Raw genomic sequence first — 22,696 nt, forward strand, 5'->3', positions numbered from 1 at the left:
TTCCAGAGGACTTCACCATTGAAATTCACCAGAGCTATAGTGAAACTGACAATGCCCACGTGCATGGCAGCAGGATGCTGGAATACATCGGGTAAAAGTGAAAAAAAAGAGTTATTCCACCTTTCTGATTCCTGATCCTCCACGGACGGGTTGGTCGTTGGATCGCCAACTTGAAGAGGGAGGATTTGCCATCGAACTTCTGGCCAAAGAAAAAACCCGTAATATGTAGCCAACATTTGGAAGAAGAATGCTTTCAAGATGACTTGGATAATAGCGCGTTGTGACAAACACCAGATACAGCACTGGGACTTGATCAACAGCTGATACCGCACCGTGACGTCACAAACCAGTAGGTGGCAGTAGTGTTCTTTGACAAACATGGATGCCTCCAGTAAAGCACATTCACATGAAAATTACTCTTTAATTAAAAACACTGATCATTTATTAAACAGTATAGAATAACGTCATATTTAAAGTACTTCAGAAGTTTGAAATCTGAATATGAGCGAACTTCTATAAATTCCAGGGAGTCTGTTGTGAGCAAAACAAAGCGCCTGAAAGGAATTGAAACTCCAGACCTAATAGAAAGTCACTTCCTTTAATGAATGTTTGCTATTTTTGAATCAGAGGCCTCGCCTTCATCATTTGCTTCATTTATCACTCATATAACAGAATATATGATACTAACGCAGCAAACAGCTGTTATAGTGTTGATCAGATGCTGATGTGATCAGAAGCATTCAAACAAACCGTCTTCCTGTTCCCGCCTGTCGTTTCCTTGGTTATTGTCTTTCTTTATTTCAGGTCATTCCAGTGTCTTTGTTCCAGACATGTTTGGCTTTCCGCAGATATTTGTTTTGTCTGAGCGGGAGTTTATCTTTGCTTCTCTCACACAAAGCAAAGGCGAGTTGAATCATGCAGAGGACGGACGAAAGATCAGAGTCTTTCCCAGAGAAAGATGCGTTTGAAGCTTTCATTTCTGCTGCACGGCAGCGTCTGAGTGAGAAGAAGCTCCTTCTCCGGATGTTTCGATCCACAGGGAGCAGCTTAGCGGAGCTCTTCCTGAATTCTAGGTTTTAACGACAGCTGGGTATCGATTTGGACTACGAGAATCGATCTAATATGATTTCTGGTCATTAAAACATTGTTTTAACTTTCCTCTGAAGTCATGCAGCATATTGATACTAGTTTTACAGCAACTTTCAACGATGAATAAATGAAATGGTCAATCAGGATGGACAGAGCAAACGTTTCAAGTGTGGAACCACCACCAGGAGATGTTCAAACATCAGTTGACGAACGTTTGCTCGATAAGGACCCTGGCTGAAGACAGGACTCCTGTTGATGAAACTAACCTGTATGCCTGAAGCAGCAGACGGCCCAACAGGCCTGCTGTTCAACACTTTCTGATGATGACTCAGTTTTTCTCCTCTGCTTAAAGCCAGGCGTACACTGTATAATTATATTTGGCCTTTTCGGCCATTTATCCAGGCTGAAACTCGTGTCGAGTTTAGTATTCGTGTAGTATTCAGGTTGCAAGAAGTTTCTCCCCACCTCCCGATCAGGAATTGGGAGGTGGGGAGAAAGTCAAACATGTTTGAAATTCAGTCGGCCGTCTTAAAGGAATAGTACACCCAAAACATGATTAGCCTTCATTTTCTACTCACCCCCATGCTGAACAACACTCTGGAGTACTTTTTTGATATCTCAAATGCATCTGGAGATCTGGGAGGCTTCTTGCTTTCTGCTGACATTCAAATAATGGAGGTCTATGGCGCCCGAGGCAGAAAGGTCCATAAAAGTCCACAAAAAACGTTTCAATATCCCTCCATACTGCTCGTCCAATGTATTCCAAGTGTCCTGAGTGGGTAGCGTCCAGAATTTACTCGAAACAAAGTCATTTAGAATGTTTTTAGAGCATAAACAGTAGTGTATAGGATTTCCTGAAAGCGCGTTCACGGCGCTACGGAAACCGCGGCAGACCAAACCAGATGAAAGTGCGCATTCAGCTCGGCAAAGAACTCATGCTCTTCCTCAACACTGAAGTCCTCAGACATTTTTCTTTCGTTGTTTCTTTCTTTGCACAGGTAAACAGCACATTTCTTCTTCTACGCTTGCATTATCGGCAGAGCAGACGCTGAATGCGCACTTTCATCTGGTTTGGTCTGCCGGCTTCCGTAGCGTCGTGAACGCACAGGTGCGCGCTTTCAGGAAATCCTATACACTACTGTTTATGCTCTAAAAACATTCTAAATGACTTCGTTTCGAGTAAATTATGGACGCTACTCACTCAGGACACTTGGAATACATTGGACGAGCAGTATGGAGGAATATTGACACGTTTTTTGTGGACTTTTATGGACCTTTCTGTCTCGGGCGCCATAGACCTCCATTATTTGAATGTCAGCAGACAGCAAGAAGCCTCCCAGATCTCCAGATGCATTTGAGATATCAAAAAAGTACTCCAGGGTGTTGTTCAGCATGGGGGTGAGTAGAAAATGAAGGCTATTCATGTTTTGGGTGTACTATTCCTTTAAGGTGTTCATGGACAAAGCCTGCTGTTGAGGCAGAGCTACGAGGCGATTTGAGCACTGCGCGTGTGCAAACAAGGGAGTTCTTTTCCTTCTAGATTGGCGAGTCCGACCAGCGCCATCTCTCAGCACTGAGTGGTTTTTTAGACGTGCAGTGTGAGCAGGTAGATAGCATCAGAGCGTTGGGGTGAAAAGTGCAAGAACATACATTGTTAGCTGTGAACTTTAAAACACTGCAATCACGTCGTCCAGTTTGAGCTGTAGATGCGTGCAACGATTGAAAATATTGCACGGGGTATGCCCTCCTGAAACTTGTGAAAAAGCCACAGACGGTTTCCTCTTTCTTTCTTCTTTATTGGTCTACTTTACTTTGTCAGTCAATGCAAAGTCACCCTTGACCTTTTATTCCTATAAGAGCAAGTTTCACTTCCCCTTCAGGAAGCTTTCTCAATTCAAAGCAATTCATTTGAATTGAGAAAGCTTCCTGGAGAGGAAGTGAAACATCTATAAATCTTGGAAACCAAGTCCAGTGGATTGTTTTTTTTAAACTTTTACGGAATGACTACGACCTGGATGACTGAGAATCTTCATCAACATATAAGAACATGTGTTGCACCGATACCAGTATCGAGCGTGGCCCCGATACTGAAATAAATGGTCTAGGGATGCACGATATTGGGATTTTGGCCGATATCCGATATGCCGATATTATAAAACTCATGTAGCCGATAACCGATATCGATACCGATGTTAAAGCTGGACAAAAATAAGTAGTCATTGAAAATAGCAGTTTTGTTATCCATTTCTGACACTTTGAAAAATAATATACTCAAATATATTTTCATATGCTGATATCAAATTGATTTTTTAAAAACGCGGTATCGATCTATTTTACTTTCAAAATCTCGTGAAATTTCATCGTTCTGTTACAAACTCGTGATATTTTGCAAATTCTTGTGAGATTTTGTTAGTAAATTAGATCGATACCGCGTCAATATATCAACATATAAAAATATGGCAACATTTGGTGAATTTTCGGGGGATTTGGTAGCATAACGATGACATATAGCAACATTTCATTAGTAAAAGAGATTGATATGGTGTTTTTAAATGGCAATATATCAGCATATGAAGATATTGTGATATTTTAATCTATCAATATTTTTTCCCTCGTCTTTAGAAGTTTTTAAGTCTGTAAAAATAAGTTTTTGAGGAAGAAGAAGTAGTATTTTTATTTATTTTTTTTTTAGACTTTAGAAACTCAGAAGCTGATCAAATATCGGGTTAAATATCGGTGGGGTGGCCGATGTCCGATATTCAGTTTTAAGGCCGATACAGGCCGATACCGATAGGGGGCCGATTATATCGTGCATCCCTAAAATGGTCGTATCGGTATCTGCAAGTACCAACAAATAGGGCACTGATACCATTTTGAGAGACAAAAGTTTATCATCACCCATTCCAGGTAGGTAATAAAAAGTTCTCCTGGATTCACTTTGTATTCGTCTTTTTCCTGCTTCACAAAGATAGGCAGCAGCTCGACAAAGCCATGATGGCAATTATTTCACATCCAAGTAGTATGCAGTTCTTCATATACACACACACATCAATTTCAAACAGAAGGTATAGGGTATTGTTATCAGGGCCAAAAAATGGCATTGGCGCAACATTAATAAGAACGGTTCTTGATGTCATACGTTCCTTGTATGAAAGCATATCTTTAATGACCAGAAATGTAAACATGGTGGCTTCCTGTTGATTTGATAAAGTTTCCTGAAAAATGAAATAATGTAAAACCAATCAGAGTCCTTCACTCTCTGGGAGGCAGGTTTTCTGACCCCCTCAGGTGGAATCATGATCCTCATCATCCTCCTTTCTGAAGCTAGCAGCCATCCGAGTCCAGCGGGTCTCCATAGCAGCTTCCAGAGACGTTTTTAACTGGTTTTTGGACAGCAGGCCTCCGCCGCTGCTCAGGCTGCAGTCCACCTGCTTCCACTTCGTCATCCTTCTCTGTTTATGTGGGATTATTTTTTCTTCCCAGAAACCTAAACATAAACACAGAGTCAGACGTTGTTGTGTCTAGCCAGGTGTGTGTGTTTGAGGCTAAAGACCGGCTGAGCTGGTTTCAATGTTTGGAGAGAAACAGCGGTCTGACCCCCCCCATACCCGGATGTTTGATACTTCGGGGGAGTTTTCCTTCCCAAGCATATAAACATGAACCATCGCTGTCACCAAAATCCACCCTCTGCTGCTGGATGTAATCCAGAATAAACCAGCGCTGGCAGATATTCTACATGTAGAATATGGCGGCATGTTGGAGACCAGATTTCTTGTTTATCATTTATTTTCCTGCTCTCTCCTTTCAGCCATATTTATTTGGGTTTTAGATGAAAGTTATAGATTTTCTGTAGAAAAGGTTTCAGATCCATTGAGATGTTTGACTGGAGGCCAAACAGAGACATGAGCTGATGGGGTCATGTCCCTGTGAAGGTGTTATGTGTGGCGTCAGAGTGGAACAGAACCTCCACAGACCAACTCAGATGCTCATTCTAATTAGCTGTGTGTCTGTTCTGCTCATTTTAGTTCTAACCCCAGACGGCTCCTGTCGTTCCACACCCCCACACTAACACACCCACACGTACACACCAGGAGATGATAATTAGGTTTGATTTTCATACGTTTCACACAGAGCACTCTGCAGGTCAGCTAGCATTGCATGTGTGTGTGTTCTTGTTTTGGATACATAAAGCGGGACATTTTCTGGAGAGAATGGCTCCCTGTGGGGACCAACTCAACCCTGTGAAGACTGACTGATCCCTTTGAAGACTGACTGCTCCCTGTGAAGACTGACTGCTCCCTGTGAGGACTGACTGCTCCCTGTGAGGACTGACTGCTCCCTGTGAAGACTGACTGCTCCCTTTGGGGACCGATGCTCCCTGTGAGGACTGACTGCTCCCTTTGGGGACCGATGCTCCCTGCGAGGACTGACTGCTCCCTGTGAGGACTGACTGCTCCCTTTGGGGACCAACTGCACCCTGTGAAGACTGACTGCTCCCTTTGGGGACCGATGCTCCCTGTGAGGACTGACTGCTCCCTGTGAGGACTGACTGCTCCCTGTGAAGACTGACTGCTCCCTTTGGGGACCGATGCTCCCTGCGAGGACTGACTGCTCCCTGTGAGGACTGACTGCTCCCTTTGGGGACCAACTGCACCCTGTGAAGACTGACTGCTCCCTTTGGGGACCGATGCTCCCTGTGAGGACTGACTGCTCCCTGTGAGGACTGACTGCTCCCTGTGAAGACTGACTGCTCCCTTTGGGGACCGATGCTCCCTGTGAGGACTGACTGCTCCCTGTGAGGACTGACTGCTCCCTGTGAGGACTGACTGCTCCCTGTGAAGACTGACTGCTCCCTTTGGGGACCGATGCTCCCTGTGAGGACTGACTGCTCCCTGTGAAGACTGACTGCTCCCTTTGGGGACCGATGCTCCCTGTGAGGACTGACTGCTCCCTTTGGGGACCGATGCTCCCTGTGAGGACTGACTGCTCCCTGTGAAGACTGACTGCTCCCTTTGGGGACCGATGCTCCCTGTGAGGACTGACTGCTCCCTGTGAGGACTGACTGCTCCCTGTGAAGACTGACTGCTCCCTTTGGGGACCGATGCTCCCTGTGAGGACTGACTGCTCCCTGTGAGGACTGACTGCTCCCTTTGGGGACCAACTGCACCCTGTGAAGACTGACTGCTCCCTTTGGGGACCGATGCTCCCTGTGAGGACTGACTGCTCCCTGTGAGGACTGACTGCTCCCTTTGGGGACCAACTGCACCCTGTGAAGACTGACTGCTCCCTTTGGGGACCGATGCTCCCTGTGAGGACTGACTGCTCCCTGTGAGGACTGACTGCTCCCTTTGGGGACCAACTGCAACCTGTGAAGACTGACTGCTTCCTTTGGGGACCGATGCTCCCTGTGAAGACTGACTGCTCCCTGTGAGGACTGACTGCTCCCTGTGAGGACTGACTGCTCCCTTTGGGGACCAACTGCAACCTGTGAAGACTGACTGCTCCCTTTGGGGACCGATGCTCCCTGTGAAGACTGACTGCTCCCTGTGAGGACTGACTGCTCCCTTTGGGGACCAACTGCAACCTGTGAAGACTGACTGCTCCCTTTGGGGACAGATGCTCCCTGTGAAGACTGACTGCTCCCTGTGAAGACTGACTGCTTCCTTTGGGGACCGATGCTCCCTGTGAAGACTGACTGCTCCCTGTGAAGACTGACTGCTCCCTGTGAGGACTGACTGCTCCCTTTGGGGACCAACTGCAACCTGTGAAGACTGACTGCTCTCTTTGGGGACAGATGCTCCCTGTGAAGACTGACTGCTCCCTGTGAGGACTGACTGCTCCCTGTGAGGACTGACTGCACCCTGTGAAGACTGACTGCTCCCTTTGGGGACCGATGCTCCCTGTGAAGACTGACTGCTCCCTTTGGGGACCGACTGCTCCCTGTGAAGACTGACTGCTTCCTTTGGGGACCGATGCTCCCTGTGAAGACTGACTGCTCCCTGTGAGGACTGACTGCTCCTTTTGGGGACCGATGCTCCCTGTGAAGACTGACTGCTCCCTGTGAGGACTGACTGCTCCTTTTGGGGACCGATGCTCCCTGTGAAGACTGACTGCTCCCTGTGAGGACTGACTGCTCCTTTTGGGGACCAATGCTCCCTGTGAAGACTGACTGCTCCCTGTGAGGACTGACTGCTCCCTTTGGGGACCGATGCTCCCTGTGAAGACTGACTGCTCCCTTTGGGGACCGATGCTCCCTGTGAAGACTGACTGCTCCCTTTGGGGACCGATGCTCCCTGTGAAGACTGACTGCTCCCTTTGGGGACCGATGCTCCCTGTGAAGACTGACTGCTTCCTGTGAGGACTGACTGCTCCCTTTGGGGACCGGTGCTCCCTGTGAAGACTGACTGCTCCCTGTGAGGACTGACTGCTCCTTTTGGGGACCAATGCTCCCTGTGAAGACTGACTGCTCCCTTTGGGGACCGACTGCTCCCTGTGAAGACTGACTGCTCCCTTTGGGGACCGATGCTCCCTGTGAAGACTGACTTCTCCCTTTGGGGACCGATGCTCCCTGTGAAGACTGACTGCTTCCTGTGAGGACTGACTGCTCCCTTTGGGGACCGATGCTCCCTGTGAAGACTGACTGCTCCCTGTGAGGACTGACTGGTCCCTTTGGGGACCTACTGCTCCCTTTTAAGACTGACTTCTCCCTTCAGGGACTGACTGTTCCCTATAAGGACTTACTGTTCCCTGTGAAGACTGACTACTCCCTTCGGGGACCAACTGTTCCCTATGAAGACTTACTGCTCCCTGTGGGGACCGATGCCTGGACCCAACGGCTGTAATCCCTGTTGTTACAGGAGGTCTGTCCAAAAACAGATGTTCTTGTTGGTTTTCAGTGGAACCACAATCTCACTTGCTTTTCCATCACATTTTTTCAGTGCTATGGAGTTTTTTAGAGGCTCCATTACAAATCTGGGGGGGTGGAGGAGGGGATGAGTAAGGCGGTCCATTCCGGGTTTCTGTCTCTCTGGACGTTTCTAGGTTATTATAGATTCTTCATCTTCGGCTCATGTTAGGAGACTTAGTGTTTGTCTGAAGTCAGATTATTAGAGATGCTGCTCGATGTCGATCCCTCTGGAAGGAGAGTTTGATTAATTTGATGTTTAGACCGGTTCCACCAAGTGATGTCGCTGTTCTCCTTTATCATTAGCCGCACATCCGAGGGGGCCTTGAAGTTCAAAGGTTAAGAGGTCAGAGGTCAGTAGACAAGTGGGGATTTAGCTAACTCTGAGCCAGTGACCTACTCTGGCTCAGCTCCACGTCCAGATGGGAGTTCCTCGGATTAGCAGGCTAGAATTAGCCCGCTCTGTCCCTGCTCTGGCCTATTTGCTCCTTTTCCTCACTGTCTCTTCTGTCAGGTGCTCTCCTTTAGGTCACTGTTCTATTTTTTCCTCTTTACAAGCATTGATGGTTTAGTGAAAATCAACATAAACTCAGCTGCTTGTTTTGCTCCCAGCTGAAGCAGCTGAGTTCTTCCTCAGTTCTTCGCTTCATGGCAGCCATGTTGGCCTAAGGGTCACTTCAGCAGCTTGGTCTCGCTAACGGAACCAAGGTTCTGGTCTGGAAGAACAGCTCCAACATTCTCAACTATAAAACCCAAAGGTGATGATGATGAAGGTGATGATGAATGTGATCAGTGGAATTAAAGTCCTGTAGACTCAGATATCTCTTTCTCTCTCACCAACTGAAGAAGACCCCCCTTGCTTCATTTGTTCCACTTATCCTTCTTTTTATCGGCTTCTTATTTAACACCTTTGTTCAGTTTTTCTTTGCTCTTTCTTCCACTTCTTCTCCTTCGTGCTCTCAGTCTTTACCTCCGCCACCTTTCTTTGAATCTCGCTGCCTCCATCTTTTCTCCGGCTGCATCTCTTTCCTTCCTCCTCCTCCTCCTCTCTGCCTGAGCCATCTGACTCTGCCGCCTGTGACCTTTTTCTGACTGCGAGAATAGGAGGAGGAGGAGATGGAGGCCCTATCGGCCTCCATCTCCTCCTCCGCTGAGGGCAGGCAGCGGATGACAAATGAGCTAATTGCTTTAGATGAAGCATGCAGCGGCTGCCTGCCTGCCAGGCTTCCAGCCTCCTCCTGTCTAGACACCACGGCTGAGGGAGGCCGTCTCATGGAACATGACAAGAAGGGAAAATCTGCTCCCAACTTTCAGGTTGTTTTTCTCTCCTGACTGAAGAAATCAGCGTTAACTGATCCAAACTGCAGCGCCTAGAAACCTCTCCTCTACGTGAACTTCCTGGCTTTCCTCCCAGACCGTATTCACAAACCCTTCCTGTTCTAGACAACAAACTAAAAAGAGTTTTTATTCCTCTTTTTGTAAAATCATAATCAGCAGTCCTTTGAAATGCAGAGTTCCCACTGCAAACTTGACTGTGAATCTGCAGCCTGTCTATCGCAGGGCGACACAGAGACACACAACCATGCACAGACATGCACACACCAAGGACAATTTACAGAAGCCACTTAACCTAAGAGGGAGGAAGCTAGAGTACCTGGAGAGAACCCACGCATGCACAGGGAGACATGCAAAATCCATGCAAAAAGACCCCAGGCTAGAAATCAAACCCAAAACCTTCTTGCTTTAAGTCAGCTGTGCTACCCACTGCAGCACCATGCAGACCTAAAGACAAATCTGATGGAAAAATGTTTTGTAAGCCTGACATTTCATCCTGGTTTCATTTCCTGTCTTTAAATGATGCAGAAAGTCCTTTTTCAAACAGCTGAGGAAGGGAAACCATTTCTTGATGAAATGAGTTTTGTTCCCGTGCAGCGCAGCGTCAACAGGAGGACGAACGTCTCACAGCATGTTTCTCAGCAGCAGCGGCGTCCCGAATATGAAGAACAGTGCTTTTGTCTTTGAAACATGTTTTAAGGGTTTTTTTTTCTACTGTAAAACAGCCCGATAAGTGCCCTAAAACTACATCTTCCTCTGTGCCTGAAAGAGAAGCTGATGTGATGGAAGGAAAGAACTAAAGCGAACCATAAACACAGAGAAATGGATAAATCAGAATAAATCAATCAGATAATGAAATAAAATCTCAGACAGTAAATCTGTTTCCTATAAAAAAAAACAAAAAAAAAAACACACCTTTTCACTAATAACAGGTTATTGTGAAACGAGACCCAGAGCTGTTAGTCTGATGATGAGGATTAGCACCAGTGGGAAGAGAAAGCTGTGATTATGACATTCCTGTGCTGCAATCAGACGTTGGAGCTTTGATTTCAGTTTCAGCTGTTTTTCTATTTTATTCCTACAAATGATTAAACATTTGGCAGGATTGTGTAAATAAAGGAGAAGGTTAAATCTCCTTAAACTTCTTGGAGGATGTTTTTTGTCTTAATATCTTTAGCTTTTAATCCGACTTTGATGTAAATATTCTTCCCGTTAAAAAGTATGAGGAGGAAATCAGGCTGTGATGACATCCCAAATGATATCATTGATGATTTTAGTTTATTTCATGTTTTTTCTTCCTCCCCATTTTCACAGTCGTTCAGTTAAAATACTTTTTAACAAAACCCAAAATGGAAGGTGAGGAAGGAACCAAACGATCTAATTCAGATTTCTGATATCAGATCGTTGTATTTTAACATGATTTGGCATTATGCTGCATTTGTCTTTTGTTTATTTCAGTCCACTTCTCCTCTCTCTGCTGTAGTCGCTTGGTTTTTCCTCTGTTTCCTTCATTTGGCCGACAAAACAACACTGATTGGATTAAAAGGAAGGGAAACGAAGAAGAAGCGAAGCAGTGAGTGAGGGGAGAAGAGGGCGAACGACAACAAGCATAAAGAGATTGAAACCTTCATTTGTCAACGGCAACGCTGCCTGATAGCAGGAATGTTGTTATGGTTGGAGGCAACGAGGAACGGAGCGACACTAAACAGACACCAGAGCCAAAGTCTCCATCTGTGAGAGAGAGAGAGAGAGACTGTCTGAACACAGCTCGTTCTGTCAGCAGCTGATAAACTCCCCACCCCCGGTGTGTTCGTTGTGTTCGTTCTTGTCGTTTTTCCAGCTCCATCCCGTCTCTGGACTTTCCACCTTCTGTCTGTGGATGCTGTGGTTCTTTCTGGCTCTTCCTGTGGGAGCGTAACCAACGTCTCACACCTTTACCTCGTTAAGCTGCCCTTTTCATCGCTTTTTGCTTCAGATTTTCTTCATTCAGTCACTAAATAATAAAAAAAAAGCTTTAATGAGGAAGGATGAAGGGTTAGTCTCTGCTGCTCCTGATCACATGATCATTTCATCAATAACTGAACAGCAAAAATCAAGAGAAAAAAAATCAGCTTCGGTGTAATAACCCCCCCCCATCATTATTCTGTCCCTCTGACCCATCTATCTCTAGCAGACACTCCCCCCTCCACGTTGCATTGACCCCTTTGTTCTCATCTATTGAGAGGGCCTGGGTGGGGGTGCAGGAAGGCTCCAGTCAGCTGTTTCCTCCATTAGTGTGAGAAAAAGTTTGGGAGTGAGCGGAGCAGAGACCCGGAGCTCCGTTTGCAGAACATGCAGCTTTGCTTCAGCAACTTTTCTCTTAGTTTCCTTGGTTTTTTTGCTTTGCCGATCAGTGGATGGATGCATGAGGAGATTATGCAGCCATCGTTAAGGAGTCACAGCCATGAAAAGTGTGTCCAGCGCTGTGGTGAGTCTGCCATCAGGAACTGGAACCTAACTGGGATCCCTCTCAGCTAGAACAGCAGCTCCTAAAGATTCTGGATTCAACACTGAATGTCTGAGAAAGCGGCTCAACGTTCTTTTAATTGATGGAGTTAATCAGGACTTAAATGGTGAAATCGCTAAATGGAGCATCTACTGAAAGAGGAGCAGCAAGTAGCAAAAAAAATTGGAAAATAAGTTTATCAATAAGTTTTAGCTTCACCTGCTTTAATTAGGTTGATTATTAATAATCAGCAGATGAATCAATTAGCAGAGTAATTGTTATTTGCAGCCCTAATCTAAATGTTGCCATACTGCTTTAAACATATCATGGTTTGTAGTATTGTTAGACTTTTGTTATTTAACAGCTGAAATGAACAGGAGTTTCTGAGGCTGTTCTTCTGCAGGTCTTTTCTCAGGCCGTGCACAGATATTTTGGGGGGCAGGCGCTCAAGCAAAACCAAAAGAGGGGCACTTTGTGTGGTGCATAGCGCTCACTGTCCTAGCAGTTTTTATTACGGGCACGGCTTAAACATCATATATGTAGCCTGTTTCAGGTTAATATGCATATTCTGTCGCATAAATATCTTTAATAATATATCTACAGGTTGGTTTCACCATAAAATTGGTAAAAACTGAACACAGTATAATGAAACATTAGTGTCTATAAAATAATTAACATTTTAAACCGTTCAAAGTTGTTTTTTTGGGGGTGTAATGATGGTTAGTGAACCATCATTAGGACCCTTTTTGGTTCAGTGTGAAAAGGGCAGGTGCTCTAGCACCACCTAGTGTCTATCTGTGCAATCCCTGTTCCCTGACTTCACTAAATAGGTGAACAAGAGGCATTTTATGCTGGTGAGCTGCAGCAGAGACATGTCTAAAAGGTGCAGGACAGTTGGCCGGAGGGCAGAGTTTGAAAAAGGGTCCTGAAGCTACTAGATAGCTCTCTCTATCAGGATTAAAGAAGAACTATAAAAAAATGTCTGCAAGGTTTAAATAAGGCCAAGATCGTACACCGTGCAGAAAACAATCAGGACTTTTAACCAGGGCCTGAGGTGAATGTTATTGGCCACAGTGGGAAATGGACTATGATAATCAGCTGGATAATAAAATCAGATGGATTTTTAAATCGGTTGATGGTCTCATTTCCTTAGTTAAAACCCAGCTGGCAATCTGATTGGCTGTAGAACTGATTCGTTGTCACTGTTTGCATTCTGGTTCAATACTCTTTTTTTTTTTTTTTGATTTTTACATTATATTGATATCAAAATGGTGGGAGGAAGAAACATCTCTGCTTCCTCTGTTTCTTGGGTTTTCCATAAGGTCTGATCTCTCTTTCTTTGAGCCAAACATGAACACAGCAATCCTGACAGGTTTCTCCTGTCGAGTTGCTTCAGCCAGTCGCCAACCTGGCCTCACCACTTCAGTCCAGCTACACGTTCCCACATTTTCTTTCAAAGAACCCAAGTCAGGAGGCTTGCGTAGCAGAACAGTTGGCTCTGTGATTGGTCAACAACTGCTTATTGATTGGCTACCCACTAACATGGCAGGTAGATTGACAGTTTCACCCCTAATCACAAAAGTTACCCTCATTTATTAAGTGGGTATGTTGGGTTCCTCTCTCAGGGTCAATTTTTCAGTTGCTCCAAGGAACCGCCTCCATTCATTAAGGAGACTGATTTTATTTATTTTTTGACTACACTAAAAATAATAATGCTACGTTTGCCAAAAATGGCATTTACTCAATCATATTTAGTTATTTTAACACAATTGTTTCCTGTTAGCAGGGTAGGACATAAAACACTTGTGTTAAAGTAACTAAATATGATAAAGTAAATGACAAAAGCGTTTCCTTTTTTTCAGTGGAGAAGATATGTGGTGGTCCTATTGTTTAGCTGGTCCAGATGTTTAGACGGTCCAGATGTTTAGATGGTCCAGATGTTTAGCTGGTCCAGATGTTTAGCTGGTCCAGATGTTTAGACGGTCCAAATGTTTAGACGGTCCAGATGTTTAGCTGGTCCAGATGTTTAGACAGTCCAGATGTTTAGCTGGTCCAGATGTTTAGCTGGTCCAGATGTTTAGACGGTCCAGATGTTTAGACGGTCCAGATGTTTAGCTGGTCCAGATGTTTAGCTGGTCCAGATGTTTAGACGGTCCAGATGTTTAGCTGGTCCAGATGTTTAGCTGGTCCAGATGTTTAGACGGTCCAGATGTTTAGCTGGTCCAGATGTTTAGCTGGTCCATATGTGTAGATGGTCCAGATGTTTAGACGGTCTAGATGTGTAGACGGTCCATATGTGTAGATGGTCCAGATGTTTAGACGGTCTAGATGTGTAGACGGTCCATATGTGTAGATGGTCCAGATGTTTAGACGGTCTAGATGTGTAGACGGTCCATATGTGTAGATGGTCCAGATGTTTAGACGGTCTAGATGTGTAGACGGTCCATATGTGTAGATGGTCCAGATGTTTAGACGGTCTAGATGTGTAGACGGTCCATATGTGTAGATGGTCCAGATGTTTAGCTTATTCCAGAGCTCAGCATCATCCTGTCTGCATCTTTTCAATACAAACACCAAACCATTGACTTCCATTCATTTTCACAGTTACTGTCCATTCCTCACCTTCATCCTGAACCTGAGTCAACCAATGTGTGTGTGTTTTTGTGTGTGCGTGGGTGTGGGTGTGGCCATGTCTTTAATACCTGGTGGGGACAATTTCCTAGGAATATGCTACATTTTGGGGACTCATAGGTACTTGTGGGGACCAACAACTGGTCCCCATAAGGAAAGTTTCTCTTCTTGGGGTGGGGGTTAGGTTTAGGACTAAGGTGTGAATTGAGTTTAGGTTAGGTTTAGGGATAGGTATGTGTCGGTAATGGTTAGGGTTAGGGCAAGGGTCACGGTTAGGCCATATAAATTAGTGGGAAATGAATGGAAGTCAATGGAAGGTCCCCACAAGGATATTGTGACACAACATGGGTGTGTGTGTGTGTGTGTGTGTGTGTGTGTGTGTGTGTGTGTGTGTGTGTGTGTGTGTGTGTGTGTGTGTGTGTGTGTGTGTGTGTGTGTGTGTGTGTGTGTGTGTGTGTGTGTGTTCTGCAGTAGGGTTTAAGCAGACTGTCTCTGCTGTCTCTCCTTCACTTTTAGGAATTTAAACCCTAAAACATAAACATTAAAATCGTTTTCCTGTGTGAAAAGAGGACATGTTTTTGGTTGATCATTAATGTGTTTATTGTTTTGCTTTTCATGAGAGCTTGTCCTTTAATTCTCTTCATTCATTCAAAAAATTTGTTCCTGGTTTTCCTGTTTTTAGAACGTAGAAATACAATATAAAGATATTAACCAGTTTCAGTTTTACTATCTGAACAAAACTTTAAAGGAAATAGGAAGCGATGTAGATCTGTTGGGTTTCTGTTCATTGGGGCCAACATGATGCTTCCTCCCACGCCTCAACTTCAGGAAGAATTTACAAAAATATTTTATGCTGTAAATCCTCTAATGGAGTAAACTAGAACAATGCAAACCAGAGTAACTGGACAAGGTCTGAGCCATGTTGTAGAAGCATCTAGAAACGGTTGACTGACTTGACCTCTGTGTTTGTGCCGTTGCAGCCCAGCTGGAGTTCATCCAGATCTTGGTGATCGTGGTGTTCATGATGGTCATGGTGGTGGTCATCACCTGTCTTCTTAACCACTACCGCCTGTCAGCACGCTCCCTGCTGTCCAGACACTCCCCTACCCGCAGGAGGCACCTGCCACTGGCCAGCGTAAGTCCAAACCTCTACCTGTCTCATCCACCCAAACCTTCACCTGTAGGATTTCACTAACAGGACTTTTAATTCAATTCAGTTTATTTCTATGGAATTCAAAACACACGTCATATCAAGGCAAGTTCAAGAGATTATACAGTCAATTGAATCAAAGTTTTCTATCTAAGGAAAACCAGTTGATTTCATCACCTCAAATACAATCCCTCACACTGGGCATGCTTGTAGTGACAGTGGAGAGGAAAAACTCCCCTTTAACAGGAAGAAACCTCCAGCAGAACCAGGCTCAGTGTGAGCGGCCATCTGCTGAGGCCGACTGGCCGACAAACAGAAAGAAGTAGAGATACAAAAGGCAACTTTTAGTCTGTGGGAATCTTCCCTGATGGACATCTGTACCAGCGGCCGCCCGTCTCTGGTTCTAGAAGTGTATCGGCTACATCCAGGTTTCAGTTTCTGCTCTATTATCTAAAGCAAAGATAGTATAAAATGGTATCCTTCTGTAAAATTGCTGTAACTTCCTGTTGTAAACGTGTGGATTAATGATGAGAGACGGATTCTAAAGAAAGATAGAATGAATGGAACATGTTAGGGATGCTGACAGACGCTGCAGGGTAAGAGCTAGCAGCCTGACTCTTTTCTTCGTCATCATGGTCCTGCAGAGTTTATTCTGAGTGACTTCCACCTGAGGCCTCCTCAAACACATGAAACACATGACGCCAGGCTACCTGAGTCAGAAGTGAGATAGAGAGGGAGTAGCTCAGTGTTGGTTTAGCAGTCAGAGACGCTGACACGTCCCAGCAGACAAGCAAAGAGACACGGTCCAAAAGAAAGAAAGACAAGTTTAGGAGCAGCTGAGACTCCTGCAAAAAAACTCTTCCTGCTTCTTAGTTTAATTAGTCCATTAAAAACAGAGGCGGGATCCTGAGTAAAAACAGGGAAGAGGATGAAGATGTTTCAAAAACCGGTTTAAAAAGAGCAGAATGAGAAAGAAGCTCCGTTTGAACCTCAACAGTGCCCCCTATTGGAGAAACGTTTCAACAGATAAAACCTAAAAATAATGGGGGAAAAAAGTTCAGAAGCTAAAACTTTCAACATGCCAATGGCAACAAATCCTTCATTTAATCATCTGCTTTCAACATGTTTGCATTTTAACCTTTGACCTTTTCTTCAGTTGTTTATGATCCTGGAATATTTTGCAGCAGGGAGCACACCGACAATAAGAGATAAAAATCATAATTACTATTATTATTTATTAATTAATAAAATAATATACTTGAAATCCTCTAAAATAGGATTAAAATGTTAATGAATAAAGGAACAGTTGCATTTGTTTTGCATAAATGAATAAATCCATACCTGAAAGAAGTAATTTTGATGACATCATTCTTCTAAATTTTGGTTTAATATAATGTTCGGTTCATCTTTAATGTTTTTATGCATTTCGTTCTATTAAACTTTGATTTATTTTTCTTTCATTTTCTCTTTATCCCGCCCTTGAAGCTTGAAAGATTGATTGATTAGGGGATTGGGGGATTGTATTTGAGTCAATGAGTCAGTGCAATCAACTGGTTTTCCTTGGATAGAAAACTTTGTATCAATTTGATCTGGTTGAACTGTAAAGTGCCTTGAGATGACGTGTGTTGTGAATTTGGCGCTATATAAATAAACTGAATTGAATTGAATTATTGGGAGGTTCTCTCTATAAACTGCAGACGCGGTTTTAACTCCTGTATTTAGTTGCTACCTTCTGTCTTCCTGCTGCTGGTAGATGATGGGTGTAACGTGCAGGTCTCTGTTGCAGGAGGGCCTGTGGTCTGCCGACGGCTCGGGGAGCAGCAGTGGTCTGAATGAGGTGAGGTCTTTTTGGAGGAAGCTCCTCTAAAGGCTCCGCCTGCTCTAACTGAGCGTCTGTCTTTCAGCAGCAGGTATTCAACCCGCCTCCCGCAGACAGAGGAGTCATGTCCTACCTGCAGCGAGAGCCGCAGCGCTTCCAGCTGCCGTACGGGCCCAGCCGCTTCCAGCCCACGTATCCCTACCTGCCCCAGAGCCTCATCGACCTCCCCCCCACCATATCCCTGTCAGACGGAGAGGAGCCGCCGCCTTACCAGGGTTTGTGTGCTCTGCAGCTAAGAGACCCAGAGCAGCAGATGGAGCTAAACCGCGAGTCGGTTCGACCTCCACCCAACAGAACCGTGTTCGATTCCCACGCCCTGGACCCATCCAATGCCCACCTGCAGACCAGGTAACAGCAGCGTCATGTGTAATCTGAACCACTTCAGATTTATTCTGTTTGCGATCCATTTTCATAAAAGGGTTAAACTGCAGGAATGGATTCATCAGAGCAGCTTTGATCACACACAGATCCTCCGTTCTGACAGTTGATGTCTTATTTATTTTACCTTCTGACCAGCTGAGGTTCCTCCAGGAGTAGGGATAGGGATCGAAACCCGGTTCCATCAAGGACCCGGTTCCACTTTTTTCAAAACCCGAAAATCAACAACGTTTGGGCTTATCGATACCACTATCGAGTCTGGTCGTTTTTTTTTTTCTCCCGGAGGTCCTGTAACATACTTGTGTGTCCCTCGAGTCGCGTCACAGCATTTAAATCTAATCAATCCAATCACTGCAGCATGTCCACCAATGTTTTGGAATGAAATTGTAAGCAAACAGATATTAAAAGTAAAACAAGTGAAGTCTGGCACTTAATTTTGCTCGCGACTCGAGGATGACTGAACGGAAAAGACTCCTCCTCCTCCTGCTGCTGCCGCCGCACCACAGCCGGGCCCGTCTTAATCATCCACTCAGAGTACCACTGGTAAGCGCACACAGACTTTGTAGCTTGTCCGGTCAGTTAAAAATATTAATTGTGAAATCTGTCTTGTAATCGGAAGCATACAAGCTGGTTAGCTTGAAAAGTAAATAAAGTTTGAGACGTGCTGCGTAATGATGTGTTCAGATTGGCTCAGTAAAACGACAATTAGGTTATCATGATGCGTTCAAGTGTAACGTAAAGAAAAGGGAAATTGAGTTTTTGGCGAGAAACATGAGTACTACAGTTGTATATTGCTCTAATTATTTTAGAATATATAATTAAACTACTCATGCCAACATTTATTAAAAATTACATTTAATTTAAAATACAATTATTTATTTGTTAAATATTTTCCTAATCACTAAAAACATGATGAAAAGTGACAGTAGACAATACATTAACCAACAATTGTGAAAATATATTCTAGTTAGTTTTATGTCATTTCGAAGTGGCCTATTACATTAGCCATGTTTATTGAAGGCTGGAAACGTTTTTGTTATGCTCACTTGTTAAGCAATAAAAGCAATACCAGTTCTGTTAAAAAAATTTTGTTGCATCATCTTTCCACCAAATAACAGAAAAGTATCGATAGTGGTATCGATAAAGACTCGGATCGATAAGGAGTATCGATAAAGGTATCGATATCAATAAATATTAACGATCCCCATCCCTATCCAGGAGAGGGTGTCACCATTAGAGCTTTCTGGGTCTAGTTCTCCACCTCTGGATCTTTACCGGCCAATGGGTGCAATTTCACCGCACCTTCATGTTCTTCAGACTCCATAGACATTCATCCATAATGACGTGTTCAATTAAATTAAATTCAGTTTATTTCCAAAGCGCCAATTCACAACTCATGTCATCTCAAGGCACTTTCCAATTCACCAGATCATACAATCAGATTGATTCAAAGTTTTCTATCTTAAACCAATTGATTGCATCGACTCATTGACTCAAAGACAATCCCTCACACCAAGCATGCTTGTAGTGACAGTGGAGAGAAAAAACTCACTTTTAACAGGGAGAAACCTCCAGCAGAACCAGGCTCAGTGTGAGCGGCCATCTGCCGAGGCCCACTGCGGTTCAAGGAGACAGAAGCAGAGATAGAAAAAGAAGCATAGGGACAAAAGGCAAGAAGAGAATAAAGATAGAATGATGAAATGGGGGTCCCTATGTCCTCCAGCAGTCTAAGCCTATAGCAGCAGAACTATAGAGATAGCTCAGGATAACCTGAGCCACTCTAACTAGAAGCTTTATCAAAAAGGAAAGTTTTTAGCCTAGCCTTAAAAGTAGACAGGGTGTCTGCCTCACGGACGTTTATGTTCTGGTTCCTTATGGGCGAATCTTTGTCTCCCTCTAATAGTCTGGAGCTCTATTGCTGACTTTGTTTCTTCTTCTGTATCTGCTGGTTCTCAGTTTTCCATCCTCTGTTCCCAGGCTGCAGGCCCCTCCCCCGAGCGCTTATTCTGGTATCAGTGTCCTGGAGGCCCAGGAGGCCTTGACCCGGCAGCAGAAACAGAACCCTGGAGTGGAAGGAACTCCCCCGACCTACAGTGAGGCTATCGGGCATTTTTTCCACCCAGCGATGGTGAACTCCATCCAGAGCCGTGGGGCCGTGCCGCCGCTGCAGGGGGCGCCGTCCTCCATCATCCACGGCCTGCTCAGGCCGCAGGGGAGGGTGGAGAACAGGAACAGCAAGGAAAAATCCCACAAACCTCAGCAGGTGTGACTGGACCTTCTCCATCAGCTCAGCCAACGCTGATGTTTGGTCAGACTGTAAACGCTGAAGCTTCACTGCTCCTGTGTTTCTCTTTGGGGAGAACATCTGGAAACCTCCGAGCTTCCCCTCATCTCCTGCTTCAGGTATGATGAGCACTTCAGATGAACAAGGAGAAGATGAAGGTGGATGAAAGCCTCCTCCTCACGTTCCACATCCTTCCTCCATCGTCTTTGTTCTCAGTGTTTAGCTGTTCTGTTTGTTTCTGGAGAACGGATAATTTCCAATCCTGCAAAACGCTTCAATCGTCTTTGCTTCTGCAGGATTTTTTCATTTCCTTTTGATAATCCTCTGTTGCTGCTCCTACAACGGTTTTGCTCCTGCTCCGAGCTTGGCCTCGCCAGCGGGGCGTGAAAGCACATATTCCCAGTGTAGATTTAGCCGATGTGGTTGTAACGTAGCTCAGCAGGTGTAGCACCGTGCTAAACGTCCTCAGGCCTGAAGCTCCGCCTTACAAAGACCAACTCCTGCAGGAGATTCACGCATCCTGGTTTCAATTTGATGTCTTCTGAAGACGTTTGCACAAAGTCCAACTGTCATCTGCAGAGGAAAACGATCTGCAGCTGAGAATGGAGGGATCTCTTTGAAAACTTGATGCATTCATTTATTTAAAAAAAGAGTCGTGAGAAACACGCCAGGGTGCCAACATGGAGACGAACACATTTCTTCATGACTTATGGGGTATATATACACACGTATGCAAAACGAGAGCAGAAAAGCACGAAGTTAAGAGTTATTTATATATTTGCTGAAAAGAATTGCACTATTTTGTTTAGAATGATGGGTCATTAGAGAGGGACTCTTATTGGGAAGGAGCTCTCTGTTTGGGTTAAAGAGGAGAAGCGGCGGCGTTTTAGGAGCAGCTCTGTGCACAGCAGCAAACATCAGTCGATGGGAAGATCTGACTTTGGTCCAAAGGACTCAGACGACGTTTCTGCACCATAGAAAAAAAAGAATCTCCAGTTTATGCAAACGTCTGAGTCCAGCGGGCCGATCAGAGGTCAGCAACCCTGTGGGTCCAATCAGAAACTCTGGATCTCTCTCCGTCTCTCATCCCTGTCGGCCGAATCATTAGCAATCCAAAGCTGCTACTACCTCGACCAGTCGATGAAGCACACACGTTCCTCCAGCCGAATCACTCTGCAGCGTCTAACGGGCGTCTGAGCCAATCCAGATCATGTGGAACGTAGAAGTAGAGTAGAATTAGGTGTTTTCTATCTTTTATTTGTTCATTAGCAGAGAGACGGCGAATTGTCCTCGTTGTGGAGCGTAACTCAGGAAGAAAGCCTGTTACCCAGCAGGTCCCTGATCGTCCGATGGTTGGCTGTGCACAGGGCAGACCTAGCGCCGCTAGAAACCCAAACTTCTCCTCTTTCAGTGGGCATCTCTGAGCACTTTACTGCAGCAGAACCGAGTCCACAATCCTGAGTGGGCCAAACAATCCTGAGTGGGCCAGTGGCAGCCAAGCAGAGACCTTAGAGCTGCTTTCCTCCTGCTTCAGTGTTTCATGACGTTTCTAAATCAGTGGTGTTCTGCCTAAACCAGGTTCTGATGTTTAGCAGAACCGACCACAAGTATTTCCTGATATGCTTTAGTTTCTGCTTTGTCTTTGTTTTTTTAACTCAAGATGGGCTGTTGAAACTAGACACACCTGAGTGTTAAAAATGGACACGAGTGTTAACAGCAGCCTGTCCCGTCAAAATAAAAGCAGAAGACGATGATCTGACCTGAAGCCGGAGATGAGATATGGGTATACCGGTCAGACCGGTATACCCAGAGTCAGTACCCTTTAGTTTTGTACTAAAAATAAACTAAACTACCTCAACATCATGTCATGTACAAAAAAAAACAATGTAATTACATACTTTTTTGAAGCGTATGGCGATTTCACCTTAAATTGTTGCTTTTTATGTACATGACCAAAGGGATCCACGCCAGTTGAGGTAGTGTAAAGTCTATTTTTCATACAAAACTAAAGAGATAAACGCAATTCTGACATCACACCAGATCGGGATCGTTCAGATGTATGCTAGCGTCCTGAAGAGTCCGTATTTCATCTCCACTTTGGTTCCTCCTGGAGGTCAGAGAGAGATGTGGACACATCTGGAAACAGCTGGGTTCTAGAAGCTCTGGTTCAGAAGCTTCAGTTCTTTAATCACTAAAGTAAAAGTTGTTCAGGAGAAACACCTTTTTAGAAGGCTTTCTTTTATGTTCAGATGGAGAAAATACACTTTTTGGTGGATGGTGAAACCTACTGAAGGTTCTTAACTCTTCATCATCATTTAAAAGCTGGGATCCATCCTTTAACCCTTTATAGGGCACTCCGTGAAATACTTTGAAAATATAAATTTTAGGACCTTATTACCTTTGTAACATTAAAAAAAAAATATGGATATTTTGATGGCAAAAATTAACGGCAATGGAATAACAAGAAATGCCAACTTGCACGATTATATCAAGAAAAATAACAAAAGTGTTTCTATAAGAAATTCATGAAAAATACTTTGAGAGTGAAAGAAACACTTTTT

The 22,696-nt window shown here is 44.6% G+C and overlaps 1 protein-coding gene across 3 annotated transcripts in view; it reads left to right on the forward strand.

Moving 5' to 3' along the window:
• The window catches only part of pmepa1 (prostate transmembrane protein, androgen induced 1), a 40,053-nt gene extending 17,372 nt beyond the window's left edge, over positions 1–22,681 (forward strand). The window contains exons 1-5 of one of the 3 annotated variants that reach the window (XM_038300760.1): positions 11,732–11,795; positions 15,425–15,579; positions 17,381–17,431; positions 17,499–17,821; positions 19,829–22,681. In XM_038300760.1, the coding sequence (XP_038156688.1) occupies positions 11,744–11,795; positions 15,425–15,579; positions 17,381–17,431; positions 17,499–17,821; positions 19,829–20,120 (873 nt within the window). In that variant the 5' untranslated portion in view covers positions 11,732–11,743 and the 3' untranslated portion in view covers positions 20,121–22,681. Of the gene's footprint in view, positions 1–11,731; positions 11,796–15,424; positions 15,580–17,380; positions 17,432–17,498; positions 17,822–19,828 lie in introns of those variants that run through there. The other 2 variants (XM_038300757.1, XM_038300758.1) reach the window with 2 other exon arrangements.
• The last annotated feature ends 15 nt before the right edge of the window (positions 22,682–22,696 follow it).

Source organism: Cyprinodon tularosa, unplaced genomic scaffold, assembly GCF_016077235.1.
Source record: "Cyprinodon tularosa strain WSP-4 unplaced genomic scaffold, ASM1607723v1 ctg455, whole genome shotgun sequence".
Classification (NCBI taxonomy): domain Eukaryota; kingdom Metazoa; phylum Chordata; class Actinopteri; order Cyprinodontiformes; family Cyprinodontidae; genus Cyprinodon; species Cyprinodon tularosa.